The sequence below is a fragment of the Cottoperca gobio genome, chromosome 17 (genome assembly GCF_900634415.1).
Source record: "Cottoperca gobio chromosome 17, fCotGob3.1, whole genome shotgun sequence".
NCBI lineage: Eukaryota > Metazoa > Chordata > Actinopteri > Perciformes > Bovichtidae > Cottoperca > Cottoperca gobio.
This window is the reverse complement of record NC_041371.1, coordinates 20482662-20500361: the sequence shown is the minus strand read 5'-3', so window position 1 is coordinate 20500361 and position 17700 is coordinate 20482662. Positions and strand designations below refer to the sequence as shown.

At 40.4% G+C, this 17700-nt stretch overlaps 3 protein-coding genes across 3 annotated transcripts in view; all 3 read left to right on the top strand.

Moving 5' to 3' along the window:
* The first annotated feature begins 163 nt into the window (after window positions 1–163).
* uck2b (uridine-cytidine kinase 2b) lies at window positions 164–6075 on the top strand. Its single transcript, XM_029453375.1, has 7 exons — window positions 164–314; window positions 2309–2468; window positions 3888–3984; window positions 4181–4323; window positions 4428–4525; window positions 4815–4863; window positions 5247–6075. The coding sequence occupies exons 1-7, from the start codon at window positions 210–212 to the stop codon at window positions 5381–5383; spliced, it is 789 nt and encodes a 262-aa protein (XP_029309235.1). The 5' UTR covers window positions 164–209; the 3' UTR covers window positions 5384–6075.
* A 1210-nt stretch (window positions 6076–7285) lies between these two features.
* On the top strand, window positions 7286–10201 carry czib (CXXC motif containing zinc binding protein). The gene is made up of 8 exons (XM_029452695.1): window positions 7286–7362; window positions 7453–7536; window positions 7816–7872; window positions 7979–8060; window positions 8148–8179; window positions 8475–8552; window positions 9569–9634; window positions 9899–10201. Exons 1-8 carry the CDS (start codon window positions 7357–7359, stop codon window positions 9974–9976), a joined length of 483 nt encoding a protein of 160 aa, XP_029308555.1. The 5' UTR covers window positions 7286–7356; the 3' UTR covers window positions 9977–10201.
* Window positions 10202–17292: 7091 nt separating this feature from the next.
* Window positions 17293–17700, top strand: part of scp2a (sterol carrier protein 2a) — a 29194-nt gene continuing 28786 nt past the window's right edge. The window contains exon 1 of the mRNA XM_029453984.1: window positions 17293–17449. Within this exon, the coding sequence (XP_029309844.1) occupies window positions 17396–17449 (54 nt within the window). The 5' untranslated portion in view covers window positions 17293–17395. The remainder of the gene's footprint in view (window positions 17450–17700) is intronic.

Below are 17700 nucleotides of genomic sequence, written 5' to 3'. Positions count from 1 at the left end.
AAGAAAAAATGAAGATAATATTTACAAATTGATATTTATAATCGAATATCAACATAATGTATGTTACAATTAACCTATACAGAAAATACACGTAAATAAATGTATTTAAACACAATAATTGCGGATGCAAAAACTGAACAGTGATGTTGTGGGAGGAGCTCTGCCTCAATGATCTTCCAGCACAGCAGCTCTGACTGTACACTGCAAGCATGGCCGGGGACAGTGAAACACATCTAAGGGACCGTGGCGAGAACACCGACATTATCCGACAACCTTTTCTCATCGGTGTGTCTGGAGGCACCGCCAGTGGCAAGGTTGGCACCCTAGCAAGCTATTTTGACAGTTTTTGAGAATTGTCAGGGTTCTATTTTGAGCTAAATCACGGCAGAGGTTAGTCGGCAGCCGGGTGGTAGTTGGCCGCGTGGCTTCAGCGACGCGACGTTGAGAGATTTGATTGACAGCTCTATCCTCTAATTACCCATCCAGCGCTTCGCTAGCACTTCATTCACTTGGTACGCCGGTATACCGGCTGTTGTAAGGGTTTTCGTGTTTGTTCAATAACATTTTTTATTTAGTACGGAGTGGCGGCCGTTAGCAGGACTAACTACTTTTAGACTACGTGGAGAACACTGATGTTAGCTGAATTCCATCACATTCTAGCATTACAGCATTAGCTGTGCTAACTAGACAATAGCTACTGCTCAACGTCCTCTTCATGCTGTATGACTGCTGGAACACATTTGTACATGTCAAGGATATCTTTATGATAAGTGGTGTTATATTTAGACAAATACCCACTGTGTAACGGTAAATGGCGGGTGACCTGGGATAACCGCTAACTCATAATAATTATAATAATAACCGTAATAACTCAGAACAGATACAGGCACCAGCGGGAAATGCCAGCTCGAAAGATTTCTCGCCATCGCGCCCACGTCCTTTGTTCTGTTCGTTTGAACATAAAATAAATAGGATTTGTAATTGTCTAATTACAGTACTTATGTTATTAGTCAATATTAACTTCAACATAAAATCATGTACTTTATTTTAACCTGCTAGTAAAATTGACATCCTCTTTGATTTCTCTCTGAACTAACGGAAGCCTTGACGTCCTTATTCCAGCCAGCACACTGACGTGGATATTTTCGAAGACGTCATTGGAAGTCTTTGTTATGAACCGGGTGTATTTTGCGACCTGCCAGTGGTGCTAAAGCGAGACCACACCTCGTGTTATCATCAGACACGAGTTTAACTGATACGCGTGCCAGTGAAGGCCACAGCCAAACGTCTTTCCGAAGTGTCGAATATCTTGGCTTTTAATGGCTGTAACTGGTCTCACTTGAGTAGTAGATACATCACAGAATTAGATATGAGGGGCTAACACTAGCTTATCTTCTGTCCAAGTTAGCCCCTCCTCCCAACTTTGTCCCAGATATCAGCACGCTGGCACTGAGCCTGTGTTGTGCTTCCTGAAAGCCCCTCACAAGGGACTGGATGACGAGATGATAGTGTTTTGACGCCAGACTAGACCAGTCTTACTTAGTAAGGTGACTGCTCATGGATTGGATGAGGCAAATTTAGCTTCCTACTCTGAAAGCAGCCCCCTCGGCACCACTGCTGATGCTTAATTTTAAGGATAGATTGGCCTTACTTGGTAAACACCGAAAACATTTATTTGTTCTATATCAGTAATGAAAACAAATTTTAGGGGGTTCAGTTGCTAAATTTCAGCATCAATTAATTAACCCATCAATCATAACTCAGTAATATTGCATATAAATATATGACAAACTCAAATCGAGTGGCCAGAACACCAAGCAAATGTCTTAATCAAAGTAACTATTTTACGGTAATATGATATCAGAACCAATTGATGCTGTAGATTGCCTCATTAAATGTCAGTGGCGATTGGCTCTTCGATGTGTACAATGTCAGGTCATCTGAACTTGTGGCATTGGAGTGTGTTGACTCAACCTCGCAGCTCTCGAGTGGGGGGGCGTCCAAATTCATTGTAGCACAATTTAATGGACACAAAGGCAACCGCCTCGGGCAGCTGCCCAGTCAGCACTACGTATGAGATTCATTTAGTTGGGAAGGTCAGTGGGTGCAAACATGGTGGGCCACTGCCGGGCATGTCACCTATAATTGTGTTAGTTGACCTTCATAAAAATTGACCTAGCTACTTAATTTATTTTTATTTTTTAAATACTGGTGTTGCCCCCAGCCCCTCCACATATGTAGACTAATGTTCAATCACCCTATATACCCATCTAGTGGCCTACCCTTTTTTATTTGTCTGTTTGTGCAGTCATCGGTATGTGAAAAGATCATGGAGCTGCTGGGCCAGAACAAGATCGACCACCACCAGCGGCAGGTGGCGATCCTCAGCCAGGACAGCTTCTACAAGGTGCTAACCCCGGAGCAGAAGGCAAAAGCACTTAAGGGCCAGTTCAACTTTGATCACCCAGGTATGCACACACTGAATATGGTGGCACAGCTAATGTGCCGTATCGCAGTGGTCCTCAACCACCGGTCCGTGGGTCATTTGGTACCGGGCCGCACAGAAAGAACGAATAAAAGAATATTTCGTTTTGAAAGAGGTTTTATTTTTGTCAAGACGCTCGTCTCAGTCACGTGATACTTTACTTCAAAAAATTAAGCCCACAAGCAAAAAACGAGTGGAAAATAAACGTCTTTAAAGAGCTTTTTTGGAAAAGGGAAAAGACCCAACGAGGAGACAGAAGAAGAAGAAGAGCCTACAACTTCCAAGTAAAAGAAAGCTGCATTTAAAAGACAATATCAGGAGTCCTACTTAAAATACGTGTTTATCGCTACAGCTGAATCTCATGCGCCGCTCTGCATAATATACAGGCTCGCAAATGAGACAACGAAGCCTTCAAAACTGCTTCGGCACCCGGCATTAAAAGACAAGCCGTTGGAGTTTTTTGAAAGAAAAAAACAATTACTGAAGGCCACCACATCATCAACACATGCGAGTGCACTGAGAGCGTCATACTTAGTGATTAACTGTATTGCTAAGAGAAAAAACCTTTTACTATTTGTGAAGAATTTATAATCCTATATTGGACACAAACTCAGTGCTCCCACTAATTCAGCGTAATGGTGAGTTTTTTATGCACTTTATATTTGTTTTTATGCTGGTCGTATCATTTTATTTCGTCATTTTTATCCCCCCACATTTTGAAGGCCGGTCCGTGAAAATATTGTCTTACATGATACCGGTCCGTGGCGCAAAAAAGGTTGGAGACCGCTGCCATATAGGGTAGATAGCCTCCACTGGTACATTGCAGCAGGCACATGTTTGCTATTCATATCACAGATTTCAGTACAAGTATTTTTTAAAAACGTTTTTAAACCAGATTCTGCAAGTGGAGATTCACTGTGGGGGTGGTTTTGAAAGTCTCTGACTTGTACCACATTTATGTTGCATGTGAATGCAATAATTTGAGGAATTCAGAACAGCTGAAGCGGCCCTATCGCTACACATTAAAAAAAAAATGTTTGCAAGATGATATCCAATGGGCTTGTGTTCAGCAGCATACATTGCTGCCACGTTGATGATTTTTTCCAATGTGTTTTTGGCAGAAGCTTGGGCTCAATTTTTGGTGCCTGACTTTGCCCTCTCATTCTCCTGCTTCCTTTCTCAGCTGATTTTTAAATCCCCACAGTCAGCAGGCCTTTCTCTGAGGCAGCTGCTTTAAGGCTCAGCGACTGAACCCAACACCTGTTGCACGAAAGGGATTCCTTGGTTACCAAACGTGCAGTGAGGGGGTCCCACGTGTCCATGGGTGCACAGAAGGCTGATGTAACTGTAATATGACATCTCACGAACTTCCTAACTGATGTTTGCCTTTTCTTTTCCTTAGATGCCTTTGACAATGAGCTGATAATGCAAACACTCAGGCAGATCCTGCAGGGGGAGACGGTCCAGATCCCAGTTTATGACTTTTTTACTCATTCCAGGTGAGCACCTCTGTTTAACTTCAGTTGCCATTTGGCCAGCACCCATACTGCACAATACACACTTAATATATAATTAAAGGTCATGTTCAACCGGTTCCTGAGTTACCTTGATTGTGTAATCAGTTTAAATTTGCATAGTGCCATGTCTGAATGTAGTCGCTGACGGAGCGGGGGAAATCTCTTCCGTGTGTTCCAGGAAAGAGGAGTTTATTACGGTGTATCCGGCTGATGTGGTGCTGTTTGAGGGCATCCTCATGTTCTACTCACAGGAGATCAGAGATCTGTTCCAGATGAAGCTGTTTGTCGATACTGATCCAGACACGCGGCTCTCTCGCAGAGGTGTGTAGTGTTGGGTTAATACTCACAACGGTTTAGAGCAGTGCACCCTTAACCTTTTAAAAATTATTTTCAAGTATTTATATTGTGTGATGTCTCTGTTTCAGTTCTTAGAGACATCAGTGAGCGTGGTAGAGAGCTGGAGCAGGTGCTGGCTCAGTACATCACTTTTGTGAAACCAGCCTTTGAGGAGTTCTGTTTACCAGTAAGTTACCTTCCTACTTAACATTCATCTGTAGTTTTTAGCTGTAGAGCCAAAACTGATACACTGGGATGCCCAACATTATCAGCCAGTTTTAGCTCAAACCGATGTCTTGGTAACAATTCTTAAACAACAAAACAATTTTAATCAAGATGTATGTTTATATTTTGTACCCATAATGACAAACTATTCTGTTTTTTGTAAAGATAAATAAGACTCCCAAGTATCTGTCTGGCTCTATTGTGCTGTTGATGAGAACATTTTCCACCACCTTTTCCTTTATTTCTTCTAGACCAAGAAGTATGCAGATGTGATTATTCCACGAGGAGCTGATAACCTTGGTATGGACAATTATACTACAGTACGCAGACATTATGTTTGTGTTGATCAGGCTTGCGTAGTCTGGTAAAGGGGAATTCCACAGACAACGGTCTGAAATATAATAACTGTCAAATAAATACCAGCTGTGTTTAAAGACAAGTTTAAAAAAAGAAATAATAATCAGGATTTGATTTAGCATAAATCACCTAAATCTTCGACTTAACTGTTGGCTAGCACGTTGCATTGTGGGTAATGCAGTCACCAGGTTTTGACATGGAAGAAGTGTGTGGAATTTAAAAAAGACGATCTGCATTAATGTTTGGATTTATTTATTTGTATTCCTACATTTGTGGAGTACACTTTCAAGTCTTCTAACCATCTCTATCTTCCTCATTTCCTGCAGTTGCCATCAACTTGATAGTACAGCACATCCAAGACATTATGAACGGCGGACTAAGCAAGCGCCACAACGGCTGCACAAACGGCCACAGTACTCCGCGTCAGCAGCGGACATCCGAGTCAAGCAGCCGACCTCATTGACCTCATCGCACCTCTCTTCCCAGGGCGGAGAGGGGTGTGGGAGCTGCGCTTTAAATAATGCCTGTTGGCATTACTGTATTTAAGAGAGAGGAGGGGAAAAAAGAGATGCAAAAAGAATTGAAATGCCTTTATTATTATTATTATTATTATTATTATTATTATTATGACTACTCTTGTTATTGGTTACTTTCATTATAAGTGTTGAACTTGAAATTTAAATCTTTCTTTTTTCAGGAGGGTTAAAGAAAGTGTTGTGAGGAGAACATGGTTTAAAATGACCCCATGCATTTTCCTCCCAGATTGCATTTTGTTTTTTATGTATCCCCTGCTGCTCCATGGAGTCTCATGCCGCTAATGAATAAAAGAGGGGAACCCCTTTTTTTTTTCTTTTTTTGTAATGTCTGATAAAACTTGAACCCCTAATGACAGGGGAGTCTGATAAGTGTTTGGGAGTGTTCCAAACGAGAAGGGTGTGGCTTAGAAGACGAGTTGAAGAAACCAGGATTGCACATTTTTACTGACAATCTTGGGAGTGTTTCAACCCCTTTTTTTTTTTTTTTGGTGTTTAAATTCCCTCATTGTATTGTTTCGTGTAGTGTGTTACACTAGAGATCTGTTTACTACAAAGTGTCCATCACACTGACTATACACAACAATATATTTCAGTACAGATTGTCCCATGCAGAGTAATATGACTACCAGACCAATGAAGCCTAAGGCTGGAAGGGTCAGCTGACTACTGTATTAACCCAGTCTGGTGTTGTGGTAATGTTACACTTTTGGGGTGCATTTACCTTTAATAATACTGATGTTATGACTCCCAATCAAAAGTAATTTAAACAAACACTCGCTTTATGAATGAGATTTAATTAATTTACCAGTGAGGTGGTTATTTAAATTTGGATATATGATTTGCTTATAATCCTCATTTTCAGATGGTTTTGCTAGCGTTCACATGACGGAATCAGCCCTGTTAAATCGATTATGATATGACATGTTTACTCAGGTTGGTAATACCATTATGATGTGAAATGGCAGAAAAAGGTGATGTAGGTGTTCAGTGCCACAGCAATATTAGTTTTCGCAGGTGTGTGGCCATCAACCGCCAAGACCCACCACAATGCCTCTGCAAAGTTGCCTCAGGTTAACATGTACAGCAAGTACCCACGCTAGAAGCCAGTTTCCATTCTTTAAGTTAAAGATACAATACAATACTTGTTGAATCAATTTTGTATTCTACGTGCTGTATTTGTTATGTATGGTGCAATTGGATGAGTGATTTGTACCATGAAATGTGTACTGTATGGCTGTTGAATTGTCTCGGGCTGAATGGCAACAATTGCTTAGTGCTCAATAAACTAATGCAGCCGAGTCCCGGTCTGAAAAGTGATTATTTGTTAGTTAATGATATGCTTTCATGATATTTACATACATGTGTGAACGTATCGTTAGTGTATATACGAACAAAGGCGGCTTCACACTGAAATAATGTTGCATCAGGCACCAATAAGTAGGCCATTCATTTAGCTTGTGTTGTGTCCACCAGAGGGTGCTGTTGGCTGCTGGTGTTATGCTCCCTTAAAGTGCTGACGGATATGTGTACATCTTTGTTATTGTCCCAAATACTAAATAACTAATAGAAAAAAATACACTACGTTTAGTTGTCAACAGCATAGGAAGACGTGTCATATGCGGTATTAAATGACAAATGTATTAATATTCGCAATGTAAGCACGATGCACGTGTTCCCAAATTCATGCTCAGCTACATTATTAATAAAGCAAAGTTATGCTGCTCGGTTTCTAAAACAAAAACGCCGTCAAAACTTTACTATTTCCACACTACCTTTTTCATGAAGCAAACTTGAACCCACTCCATCAAAAACAAAAACCAGTCCTTTATCATTCAGCGACCAGAATTTGCGAGAAGTACCTGAAGGCAGCAGGATATGTTGTCAGTGGGAAAGCTTCAAGATGGTGGTATGTGTTGCCGCAGCATGTTTGTGATGTAAACAGTGAAGAAATGTAGCTAATTTGGGCACATTTTAAACTCTCTTTTTGTCATGACAGAAGTTTGGGCTCCAGTTCAAAGCCACATTGGAAAATGTCACCAATGTGAAACCATTGGGCGACGACTTCCGCTGGTTTCTGAAGGTAGGATGGCTGTCGAGCTAGCATGCTAGTTCACTTTATATGTGTATCATCTTATATCCTCTGTTCGATAATGGTCATCATTTTATCATGCTCGTTGCTCGGAACGTACTGAAATGACCTCCTGCGTGACAACAAATAAGGGACACCATGTACACTGCAAACGTTAGCTATGTTGACAAACCGTTCACTATTCACCACTGCAGGTGAATGAGTTACAGTCTCAACTCGTTCATGTCTCACTCACACAAGCAATGTCTGTTGCTTTTCTCCTTAATGTAGCTGAAGTGTGGAAACTGTGGAGAGATCCCAGATAAATGGCAGTATGTAACTCTAGAGGTAAGGACAAGTACATTTTGGTTGTCCATGCAGTTTGGCAAATGTTGCACACATTATCACACACAGTATCCAAGTCCAATCTGTTTTTTCTTGTATGATTCCATAGGAGAGTGTGCCACTAAAAGGAGGAAGAAGCAGTGCCAGTATGGTGCAGAAGTGTAAACTTTGTTCCAGGGAAAATTCAATTGGTATGAACAACTTACATGCCATTTGATTGTCTTTTTCTGAGGTAAAAACTCTGTTGGAAGTGTAACATATAAACTGTTTCTTTACAGATATCCTGGGAGACACAATCAAACCTTACAATGTAAGCAAACCTCTTGTGCTTCTACTTTGAAACAGTGTGTGTGTGTGTGTGTGTGTGTGTGTGTGTGTGTGTGTGTGTGTGTTATCGTATATTGAATATTTTTCCTTATCGTGCAGGCCTAATTTAAATGCTTCAAAGCAACAGCAGAATTACGGTTGTTATAGTTTGTTTTAAGGAGGAAATCTGTCACATGCACCAACATAATGGCAGCTTGTTGAGTGTTGCTTCTTTTTTCAAGCTATTAACAATGAGAATCTGTGTGTGTGTATGGTGCTGTCTGTTTGCTGGGTTGAAGGCAGAGGACAGCGAAAGATTCAAGACGATGGTGCAGTTTGAGTGTCGAGGTCTGGAGCCCATTGACTTCCAACCTCAAGTGAGAAACTTTTAAACAGATCCGAGTTTTACAATTCAGCGTTCCAGTATTGGCCTTTTTCACAGCACAAGAAAGCACTGGTGTTACTCATAACATTAAAGGGATGTTTTGTAGTGGGGTCGTATGAGATACTTATTTATTGTCATTGTATTACCTACACTAGATGACGGTCGGCACGCCCCCAGTCAGGAAGTTAACAATGTCCTGCTGTGGACAGAGGCAGCAGCTGAACTTATTGTATCCACATAAAAGAAAGGACCCTCAAAACAATCTAAATCAGTTTAAGTGTACGCTACATTTAGAATATTTTCACTGCTTTAACTTGCTGTCAGACAGCCCTCTCTGATGGGGAAATGAAGCCGTTATCTATGTTCTCTTCAAAACCACCAGACTACTTTCTAACTAATAACAAACCTGTAATTTAACCTTGCAGAACAGAGAAGTTGCTGGTCCACCGCTGCCTCCATCGGTTAGTTAGTTTGCGTTGTTGTTGTGAATCTAAACTAACCAAAGTCACACAATAACACAAACAAACACTAACCAATCAAGGCAGCGGTACCAGTGCTCTGCGAGGTAAAATGTATGTTTTTGTCAATGGAGTCTGGTGGTTTTGTCGAGAGCATAGATAACACATATAACTGCTTCAGTTGCTTGTCGGAAAAGACGGCTGACAGCAATACCAGGACCCTGAAACTGAAGCGACTAAATACAATTCAACCATCATTCATTTGATTATTTGTCATAATGTGTTCTGTGAAAGCAGCCTATTAAAAGTGTAAGTTTTAAACTTTTACTGTTGACATTTGTCCTGCCAAACACATTTCTTGGATTGGAAGTGGATTGATGTTATGAGATACCCCTGTGCTCACTGCTTAGTCAAGATATTTGCTGTGGAAAAAAAGTATACAGTATTGCTCTGGAGTCAAGACAGTTTGTTTAAGGTAACTACATTCATGAACTGGACGATATTATTATGTCATGTGACTCTTTCTAATTTTTAATGAAACCCACTCCAGGCTGGCTTTGCCGCACAAGGAGAAGAGTCTGGAACACAGTTTCCTGAAGTCAACCTGCTAGAAAAAGTAAGTGCAGTGGGAACAACTTGTCCATCAGAGAGTGTCGGTTTTGGATTAGATTTTGTTCATTGCACAAACGCTAACTCCTGGGCGCCCCAGTAGCTCACCTGCTAGAGCGGGCAACCCATACATAAAGGCTGAGTCCTTGCTGCAGTGAGTCATCTCCTAGGTTTTCTGAAAAGGACTCTCGATAATCCCAACCGTGTTTACGCAATGTGACCGCCTCTTTTATCCGTACAACTTGACCAACCTTCCTTGTTTGAATTTCAGGACTGGACAGACTACGACGAGAAGGTCAGGGAGTCAGTGGGAATATATGAGGTCACACACAAGTTCATCAAGTGCTGATGTCATCATGAGAGGAGCCTCAGAGCTGGGAGAATGAACACTGCAGCCAAACATATTCGAGCCTCTTTGCTGGCATCAAAGATGCTTCAGATGCTGCGGGGCGAGGTTTGGTTGATGAATATTAACTGGTGTGGATTAATGCCACGTCTATACACGTCTTGGATTAATCAACATGTTCAAAGCTTTTTTCACTCCCTCAATAAAATTGAAAGGTGACAATTTTGAGTTGTGCTTTTTCTTTACACGTTTCAGTGCCATTATAAATGTTTTCCCCTGCTTATGTTTTTATGAACTGAGATCATGTTATAACATTTGTTTTGTACAGTGAAGCTTCAAGTGGAAAAATGCTGTAATTATCAAACTGTTTATTAGTGTCATTGTACAAACCTGATGCCCCTGCCTGAAGTGTAAACAAACAATATTTCTTATTTTTCATATTTTAATAGTGCTATCCCTTCCAGTCCTACACATGTGCTGTCCATGCCTACTGCATAGCACTGATCTGTGCTTTTCCATCTTGTCTTCCCCGTGTTTTTTATTTTATCTGATCATTTAATGAGTGTTGATTGTAATATTTTTGAGGTTGCAAAACAAAAGTGTTTTATTGAGGATGTTGCCAAAAAGTCAGGATTTATTTTCTTAGTTCCCTAAAATTAAGAATAGAATATAATTAAAAATGTAAAATGCATTTATTTGTCTTTGTGACCAAGTTTGTATTGGTTTACCTTTACCCCCTTTTACGTTCATCACGAAGGAGATGCCACATATAAAAAATCGGGCGACTGAAATTTTGTGTTGATATTACACAGCACGTCCACATCCACTCACCACAGCAATCACATACAGGACATCTCAATAAATTAGAATAGAATATCATGGAAAAGTTAGTTTCACTAATTCAATTCAAAAAGTGAAACTTGTATATTATATGGATTCATTACACAAAGTGAAATATTTCAAACCTTTATTTGTTTTAATCTTGATGACTACGGTTTACAGCTAATGAAAACCCAAAAATCAGTATCTCAGAAAATTTTGATATTGAAATTTGAATATTGTGTAAAAGTTCAATATTGTTGACTCACATTCTGATCAACTAATGAACTCAAGACACTGCAAAGGTTTCCTGAGCCTTTAAATTGTCTCAATCTGGTTCAGCAGGCTTCACAATCATGGGGAAGACTGCTGACTTGACATTTGTCCAGAAGACAGTCATTGACACTCTCCACAAGGAGGGGAAGCCTCAAAAGCTCATTGCTAAAGAAGCTGGCTGTTCCCAGAGTGCTGTATGCAAACATATTCAGAGAAAGTTCAGGGAAAAGTGTGGTCGGAAAAGGTGCACAAGCAACAGGGATAACCGCAGCCTTGAGAGGATCGTCAAGCAAAGGCCATTCAAACATTTGGGGGAGCTTCACAAGGACTGAGGCTGGAGTCAGTGAAGAGCCTCCACACACAGACGTATCCAGGACATGGGCTACAACTGTCGCATTCCTCGTGTCAAGCCACTCCTGAACCAGAGACAATGTAAGAAGCATCTTACCTGGGCTAAGGAGAAGAAGAACAGTGGTCCAAAGTCCTCTTTTCATTTAATTTGAAAATCAAGGTCCCCGAGTCTGGAGGAAGAGTGGAGAGGCACAGAATCCAAGTTGCTTGAAGTCCAGTGTGAAGTTTCCACAGACAGTAATGATTTGAGAGCCATGTCCTCTGCTGGTGTTGGTCCACTGTGTTATCTCAAGTTCAAAGTGAACGCAGTCGTCTACCAGGAAGCTTTAGAGCTGCGTCCTTCTTCTGACGAGCTTTTTGGAGACGCTGATTTCATTTTCCAGCAGAACTTGGCACCTGCCCACTGCCAAAAGTACTACGGCCTGGTCAATGACCATGGAATCAATGTGCTTGATTGGCCTGCAAACCCGGCTGACCTGAACCCTATAGAGAATCTCTGGGGTAATGTCAAGAGTAAGACGAGAGACATGAGACCCAACAATGCAGACGAGCTGAAGGCCGCTATCCAAGCAACTTGGGCTTCCATAACCTCTCAGCAGTGCCACAGGCTGATCGCCTCCATGCCACGCCGCAGTGATACAAAAGGAGGCCCAACCAAGTACTGAGTGCAGACACATGAACATACTTTTCAGAAGGCCAACATTTCTGTATTAAAAATCCTTTTTTTATTGGTCTTATGTAATATTAAAATTTTCTGAGATACTGATTTTTGGGTTTTCATTAGCTGTAAGCCGTAATCATGAAGATTAAAACAAATAAAGGCTTGAAATATTTCACTTCCTGTGTAATGAATGCATATACTTATACAAGTTTCACTTTTTAAATTGAATTAGTGAAATAAACTAACTTTTCCACGATATTCTGATTTATTGAGATGTACCTGTATATTACAAATGTACATAAATCTACAGCTGCATAGTGACATGGAATGAAATACAGACACAATTGGTGTGAATATAAACATAAATATAAAATATTATAACCCAAAGAAAACATGCCTCTTTGATGCACTTTATTTTGATTGCCTTTGTTTACATATTGACTGGCTCTGAACACCCATTTAACACAACATTTAGAACCAGGTGTGTGTGTGAATTAGGTGGAGGAGTTAGCTTTCTCACGCTTGTCCTTGTCAGTGTTGTAATGTCATCTCTCTGAGACACACAATAAAAAATGAGCTCCAAAAGATTTACAACTGAAGAAGCTTTATCACAGATTCTGGACTGTGATAATGATGTAGAGGAAGAGGTTTCAGAGACAGAGGATCCTTCAGAGACCGAGGACAATACTATTGGCGATCCGGATTATGAATATTCCTACGATGAAGATGATTCAGAGGACGATCCTGCCGTAGTCTCTCCATCAGATGAAAACCAAAGAATGCAGTAATCCTCGACAGAAGTGACATGTGCATCTAAAGATGGTAACATAAAATAGTCAACATCACCACACCAAAGCTGAGGCAGACTGTCATCTTCCAATGTCATCAAAATGACTCCAGGCCCTACAAGATTTGCTGCCATACGAGTTGATGATATTCAATCAGCATTTCTGCTCTTCATATCCCACCAATAGAGAGGATCGTACTGGACATGACCAACTCAGAGGGCAGGCGTGTATTTCAAGAGACATGGAAGCCACTGGATCAGATTGACTTGCATGCATACATTGTAATCCTGGTATTAGCCGGAGTGTGCAATTCAAGGGGAGAAGCAACTGCCAGTCTATGAAATAAAGAGAATGGAAGGCCAATCTTTCGAGCAACAATATCTCTGGTGTCATTTCACATGATGTCTCGGGTGATCAGATTTGAACCGTGACACCAGAACTGGTCGACGTGAAAGAGACAAACTAGCTGTGATCAGAGATGTATGGGATAAATGGGTCGAAGTTCTTCCTTTGTTGTACAATCCTGGTCCCCATGTTACTGTAGACGAGCGCCTTGTTCCATTCAGTAAAACGAGAACTGCATGAATTGCGTGAAATGCAAGAATTACATCTGCAGAAAGCACACAGTCACATTCTGCCCAACACGTGGAGAGCATTGAGAATGTGAGGAGAATAGTTTGAGAAAAGTTAAATTAGTTTAAAAAAGTGTGATGAGGGAAAAATGTTCCCCTGCACCTCCCCCTCGGCTTATGCCAAAAGCCTGCTCATGGACACTCAAGGACATCATCCCCCCAAACTGGTCATGCCGTTCCTGTCTTGACTACTACCAGACTAAATAATCAACGCTCAGCACGCACTGCGTCTGGTTATCTTAGACATATCAGTGCACAGCCAGGACCGGCTTTGACTCCTGTCACAGACTCCCTGCAGCTAAAAGTGGCTCTTCTGAATGTCAGATCACTGGCTACCTAATCTTTTTTGATTAATGATATGATAGTTCAAAATAACTTGCACTGTATGTTTCTAGTTGAGACCTGGTTAAACAACATTACTAGTGTGGCAACACTGACTGAGACGTGTCCTCCAAACTATAAATACTATCAGGCAGTCAGGCAAAATAGGAAAGGTGGAGGGATTGCCGTTATCTTATCAGCGTCGCTTGTATGTAATGACATTGACCTGGGTGAATTTACATCATTTGAATATCTTGGTATTGAGCTTAAAGCAGAATTATCTTTGCTCATCATCACATTGTACAGGCCACCAAAATATTCAGCACTATTTCTAGAGGAATTCTCAGAGCTGATTTCACTCAGCATCACTAGATGTGAAAGAATAATCCTGCATGGAGACCTAAATATTCACGTAAATAAGAAGAATGATCCGAAGACTATTGAACTTGAAAAGTTACTAGACAGCTATGATCTAAAACAAGATATCAGTGAACCCACTCATCAGCATGGTAACACACTAGACTTAGTGATAACGACAAGGCTGGACATCGATAAGGTCTCAGTAATCGAATTACCAATATCTGACCATCACTGTGTGTTTTTTGATGCTAACCTACTCTTAACAAAGACCAAAAGAGAGACAGTGGTCAAAAAAAGAATACTAGATGATACAGCGGAGGAAACATTCTCTAACATCATGAGATCATTTGAGCCATGCTCAGACTGCTCCTTAAATCTCATGGTTGAAAATCTAAACAACACCTTGTCATCTACCCTGGATATTGTTGCTCCATTAAAAGTCAAAAAGAAATCCACTGACAGAATCTCCCCATGGTTAAACAACAGCAATGTTACTCAGACTAAGAGGACTTGTAGAGCAGTTGAACGAAGATGGAGGAAAACTAAGCTCACAGTTAACTATATCTGCACATGGCTGCCTATGGTAAAGCAATGCAGCTGGCAAGAAAGGATTACTTTTCTAAGATTATCACAGAGAATGTTGGAAATTCTAGAATACTATTCTGGACTATTAACCAACTACTGAACACTGCCCCCACCCCTCCGCAGTCCTCTGCATCAAAGTGTGAAGAACTCGCCTAACCTTCCATTCATCAGCAAAATACTAGAAAAATAGTCTTGGTCCAAATAAACTCCTTTCTTAAAGAAAACAACATCCTGGAGGAATTTCAATCAGGCTTCAGGGCATGCCACAGCACCGAAACTTCTCTGACTAAAATAATTAGTGACCTCAGACTAAACTCTGACACAAACAAGGTCTCAATTCTTATCCTGCTAGACCTGAGCGCAGCATTTGACACGATCGACCATGACATCCTAATTAATCGTCTAGAAAAACTGGTTGGTCTTTCTGCCTGTGTATTAAACTGGTTCAGAACATATATCAAAGGGAGAAAGTATTTTGTCAGGCTTGGAGATCATGTGTCAGAGAAGCATGATGCCCACTTTGGAGTTCCACAAGGGAGCTGCCTCGGTCCATTACTGTTCTCCCTATACATGCTACCACTGGGGGACATCATTAGAGAACACAATGTGTGCTTCCATAGCTACACAGATGACACACAACTGTACATCTCTGCTGAACCAAATGATACTACAGCTATTAACTCCATCACCACCTGTCTGTCAGCAATAAATAAATGGATGAGCAATAATTTCTTAAAATTAAATGAGAACAAAACTGAAATCCTACTAGTAGGTCCTGTAGCAAAAAGAGAGATGATGCTGAATAACATGGGGAAACTTACTCCTTTGATTAAACCTGAAGTTACAAGTCTTGGTGTTATCATAGACTCAGATCTAAGCTTTAAATCCCACATAAACAAGGTGACAAAAACATCATTCTTCCACCTTAGAAATATAGCTAAAATCAGACAATTTATAAATTAAAAGGATGCTGAAAAACTAATCCATGCTTTTATCTCAAGCCGACTCGATTACTGTAATGCACTCTTTACTGGCCTTCCAAAAAAACAACGGAGAGACTTCAGCTCATCCAAAACGCTGCAGCGAGGCTGCTGACTAGAACCAAGAGGAGAGACCACATCAGTCCAGTGTTAGCCGCTCTACACTGACTTCCAGTAACTTTTAGAATTGGTTTTAAGGTCCTCCTTCTTGTATACAAAGCCCTAAACGGAACCGCACCAAGTTACACTGCCAACTCTCTAATCAACTAGGTGCCCCCAAGAACATTACGATCATCCACTACTGATTTATTAAATGTTCCCAGAAAGATTCAAAAGAAAATCGGGGATGCAGCCTTTTGCAATTATGCACCAAAGCTATGGAACACTTTACCTGCAGACATTAGGGAGGCAAGCTCGCTCAATATCTTCAAAAGTAAGCTAAAAACATATCTTTTTACTTTAGCCTTTTAATGGTGATATTTTATATATTTTTATCTTAGCCACTTTAAACTAATTTAAATGATTTCATACATTTTTAAGCTTGGTTTTCCTGAAGGAGGATCATTTAGTGTTGAGGAAGTAAGAAAGTTAAAAGTAAGGTTGAGAGAGCAAGAGGAAAAAGTAATTCCAAAGAGAAAGATTAAATCTGAAGCATTGAAAACAATGGAAGAACATAAAAGACAGTTTATGTTATGGGAGAAGGAAGCAGAGAATAGGGATAGGAAGAAAGTATGTGGATTATTTGCAAAGACAAATATAGATGAAAGTACAGACAAAGGGATTATGAAAATGTCAAAGAATGTGTAAAGGCTGCTATTTTAGCTGCTATTTTAATTCAGCTATTTTTATACAATTTTAATTCTGCTATATTATATTATTTTAATTCTCCTATTTATCTGCTATTTTATACTATTTTAATTCGGCTATTTTTATAATGGTACTTCAGACTCATTTACATCTATACTGTGATTATTGTACTGTAAATGCTCTTATTCTGTCCTTGTACTAATTGCTATGTTTTTTGCTGTGAAGCACTTTGGGCTGCAATTCTTGTATGAAAGGTGCTACCAAGAGGTTAAACATCGTATGATCCAAATTATAATGTAACCCCCTCTTCACCCCCACCCATCTATTTGGGAAGAAACGACAGACTTCTCACTCTGTCAGAATTTCAAAGTACTGTAAACTGTCCAGAAATGGCTGACAACACAAACACACAGTGGCCGGGAATGGATTGTGTCACAAAACAGAAATCGCTCTCATTTATGTGATGTGACAAAATAAAAATAGTTAAGACAATGAAAGTCAAACTGCATGTCACGAAACATTTGGTCCAGAGGCAAGCAGAATCAGAATCAGAAATCCTTTATTAAACCCACAAAGGATTTCTGATTCTGATCACATTAAAGCACTGTTAAATGATTGAACACTATAAACAGAATGAGTGCATAAAGTATTAGCCAACTACGTATTTTACATTTACTCAGCGCTCCAGCAAAAAGAGGTGTTGCCTTTCCCTACGGAGGGAAGCATCAGCTTGGATACAGACGATCTTTGCTGTGAGTTAGGCGTCTCCTGTCAGTGCTGCTGTCTGCTGCACACAACCTTTCTGTCTCTCTGTGTGGACCAGCAGCTGAAGACAAGAGATCATGGCACCTGGAAACAAGAGCAGGGTGTTTGTCATCGGTGTGGGCATGACCAAGGTAATACTATTTAATATTTGTATTGTCTTAGTCAGCAAGACGACATGGACGGCAAGACTTGAGATTAGTATAGTTGGCCAACTCCAGATTCCTGTACATTCAACATATCCTCTTAAACACGTATATTTTGTTACAGTTGCCCAGCAGGACATAGTGTAGTGAACTGTTAATTGTGCTCTTAAATCTGTATCACAATTGACACTACGCATAGTAAACACTATCTAGCTAAGTTAGCCCAGACACGGTAACAT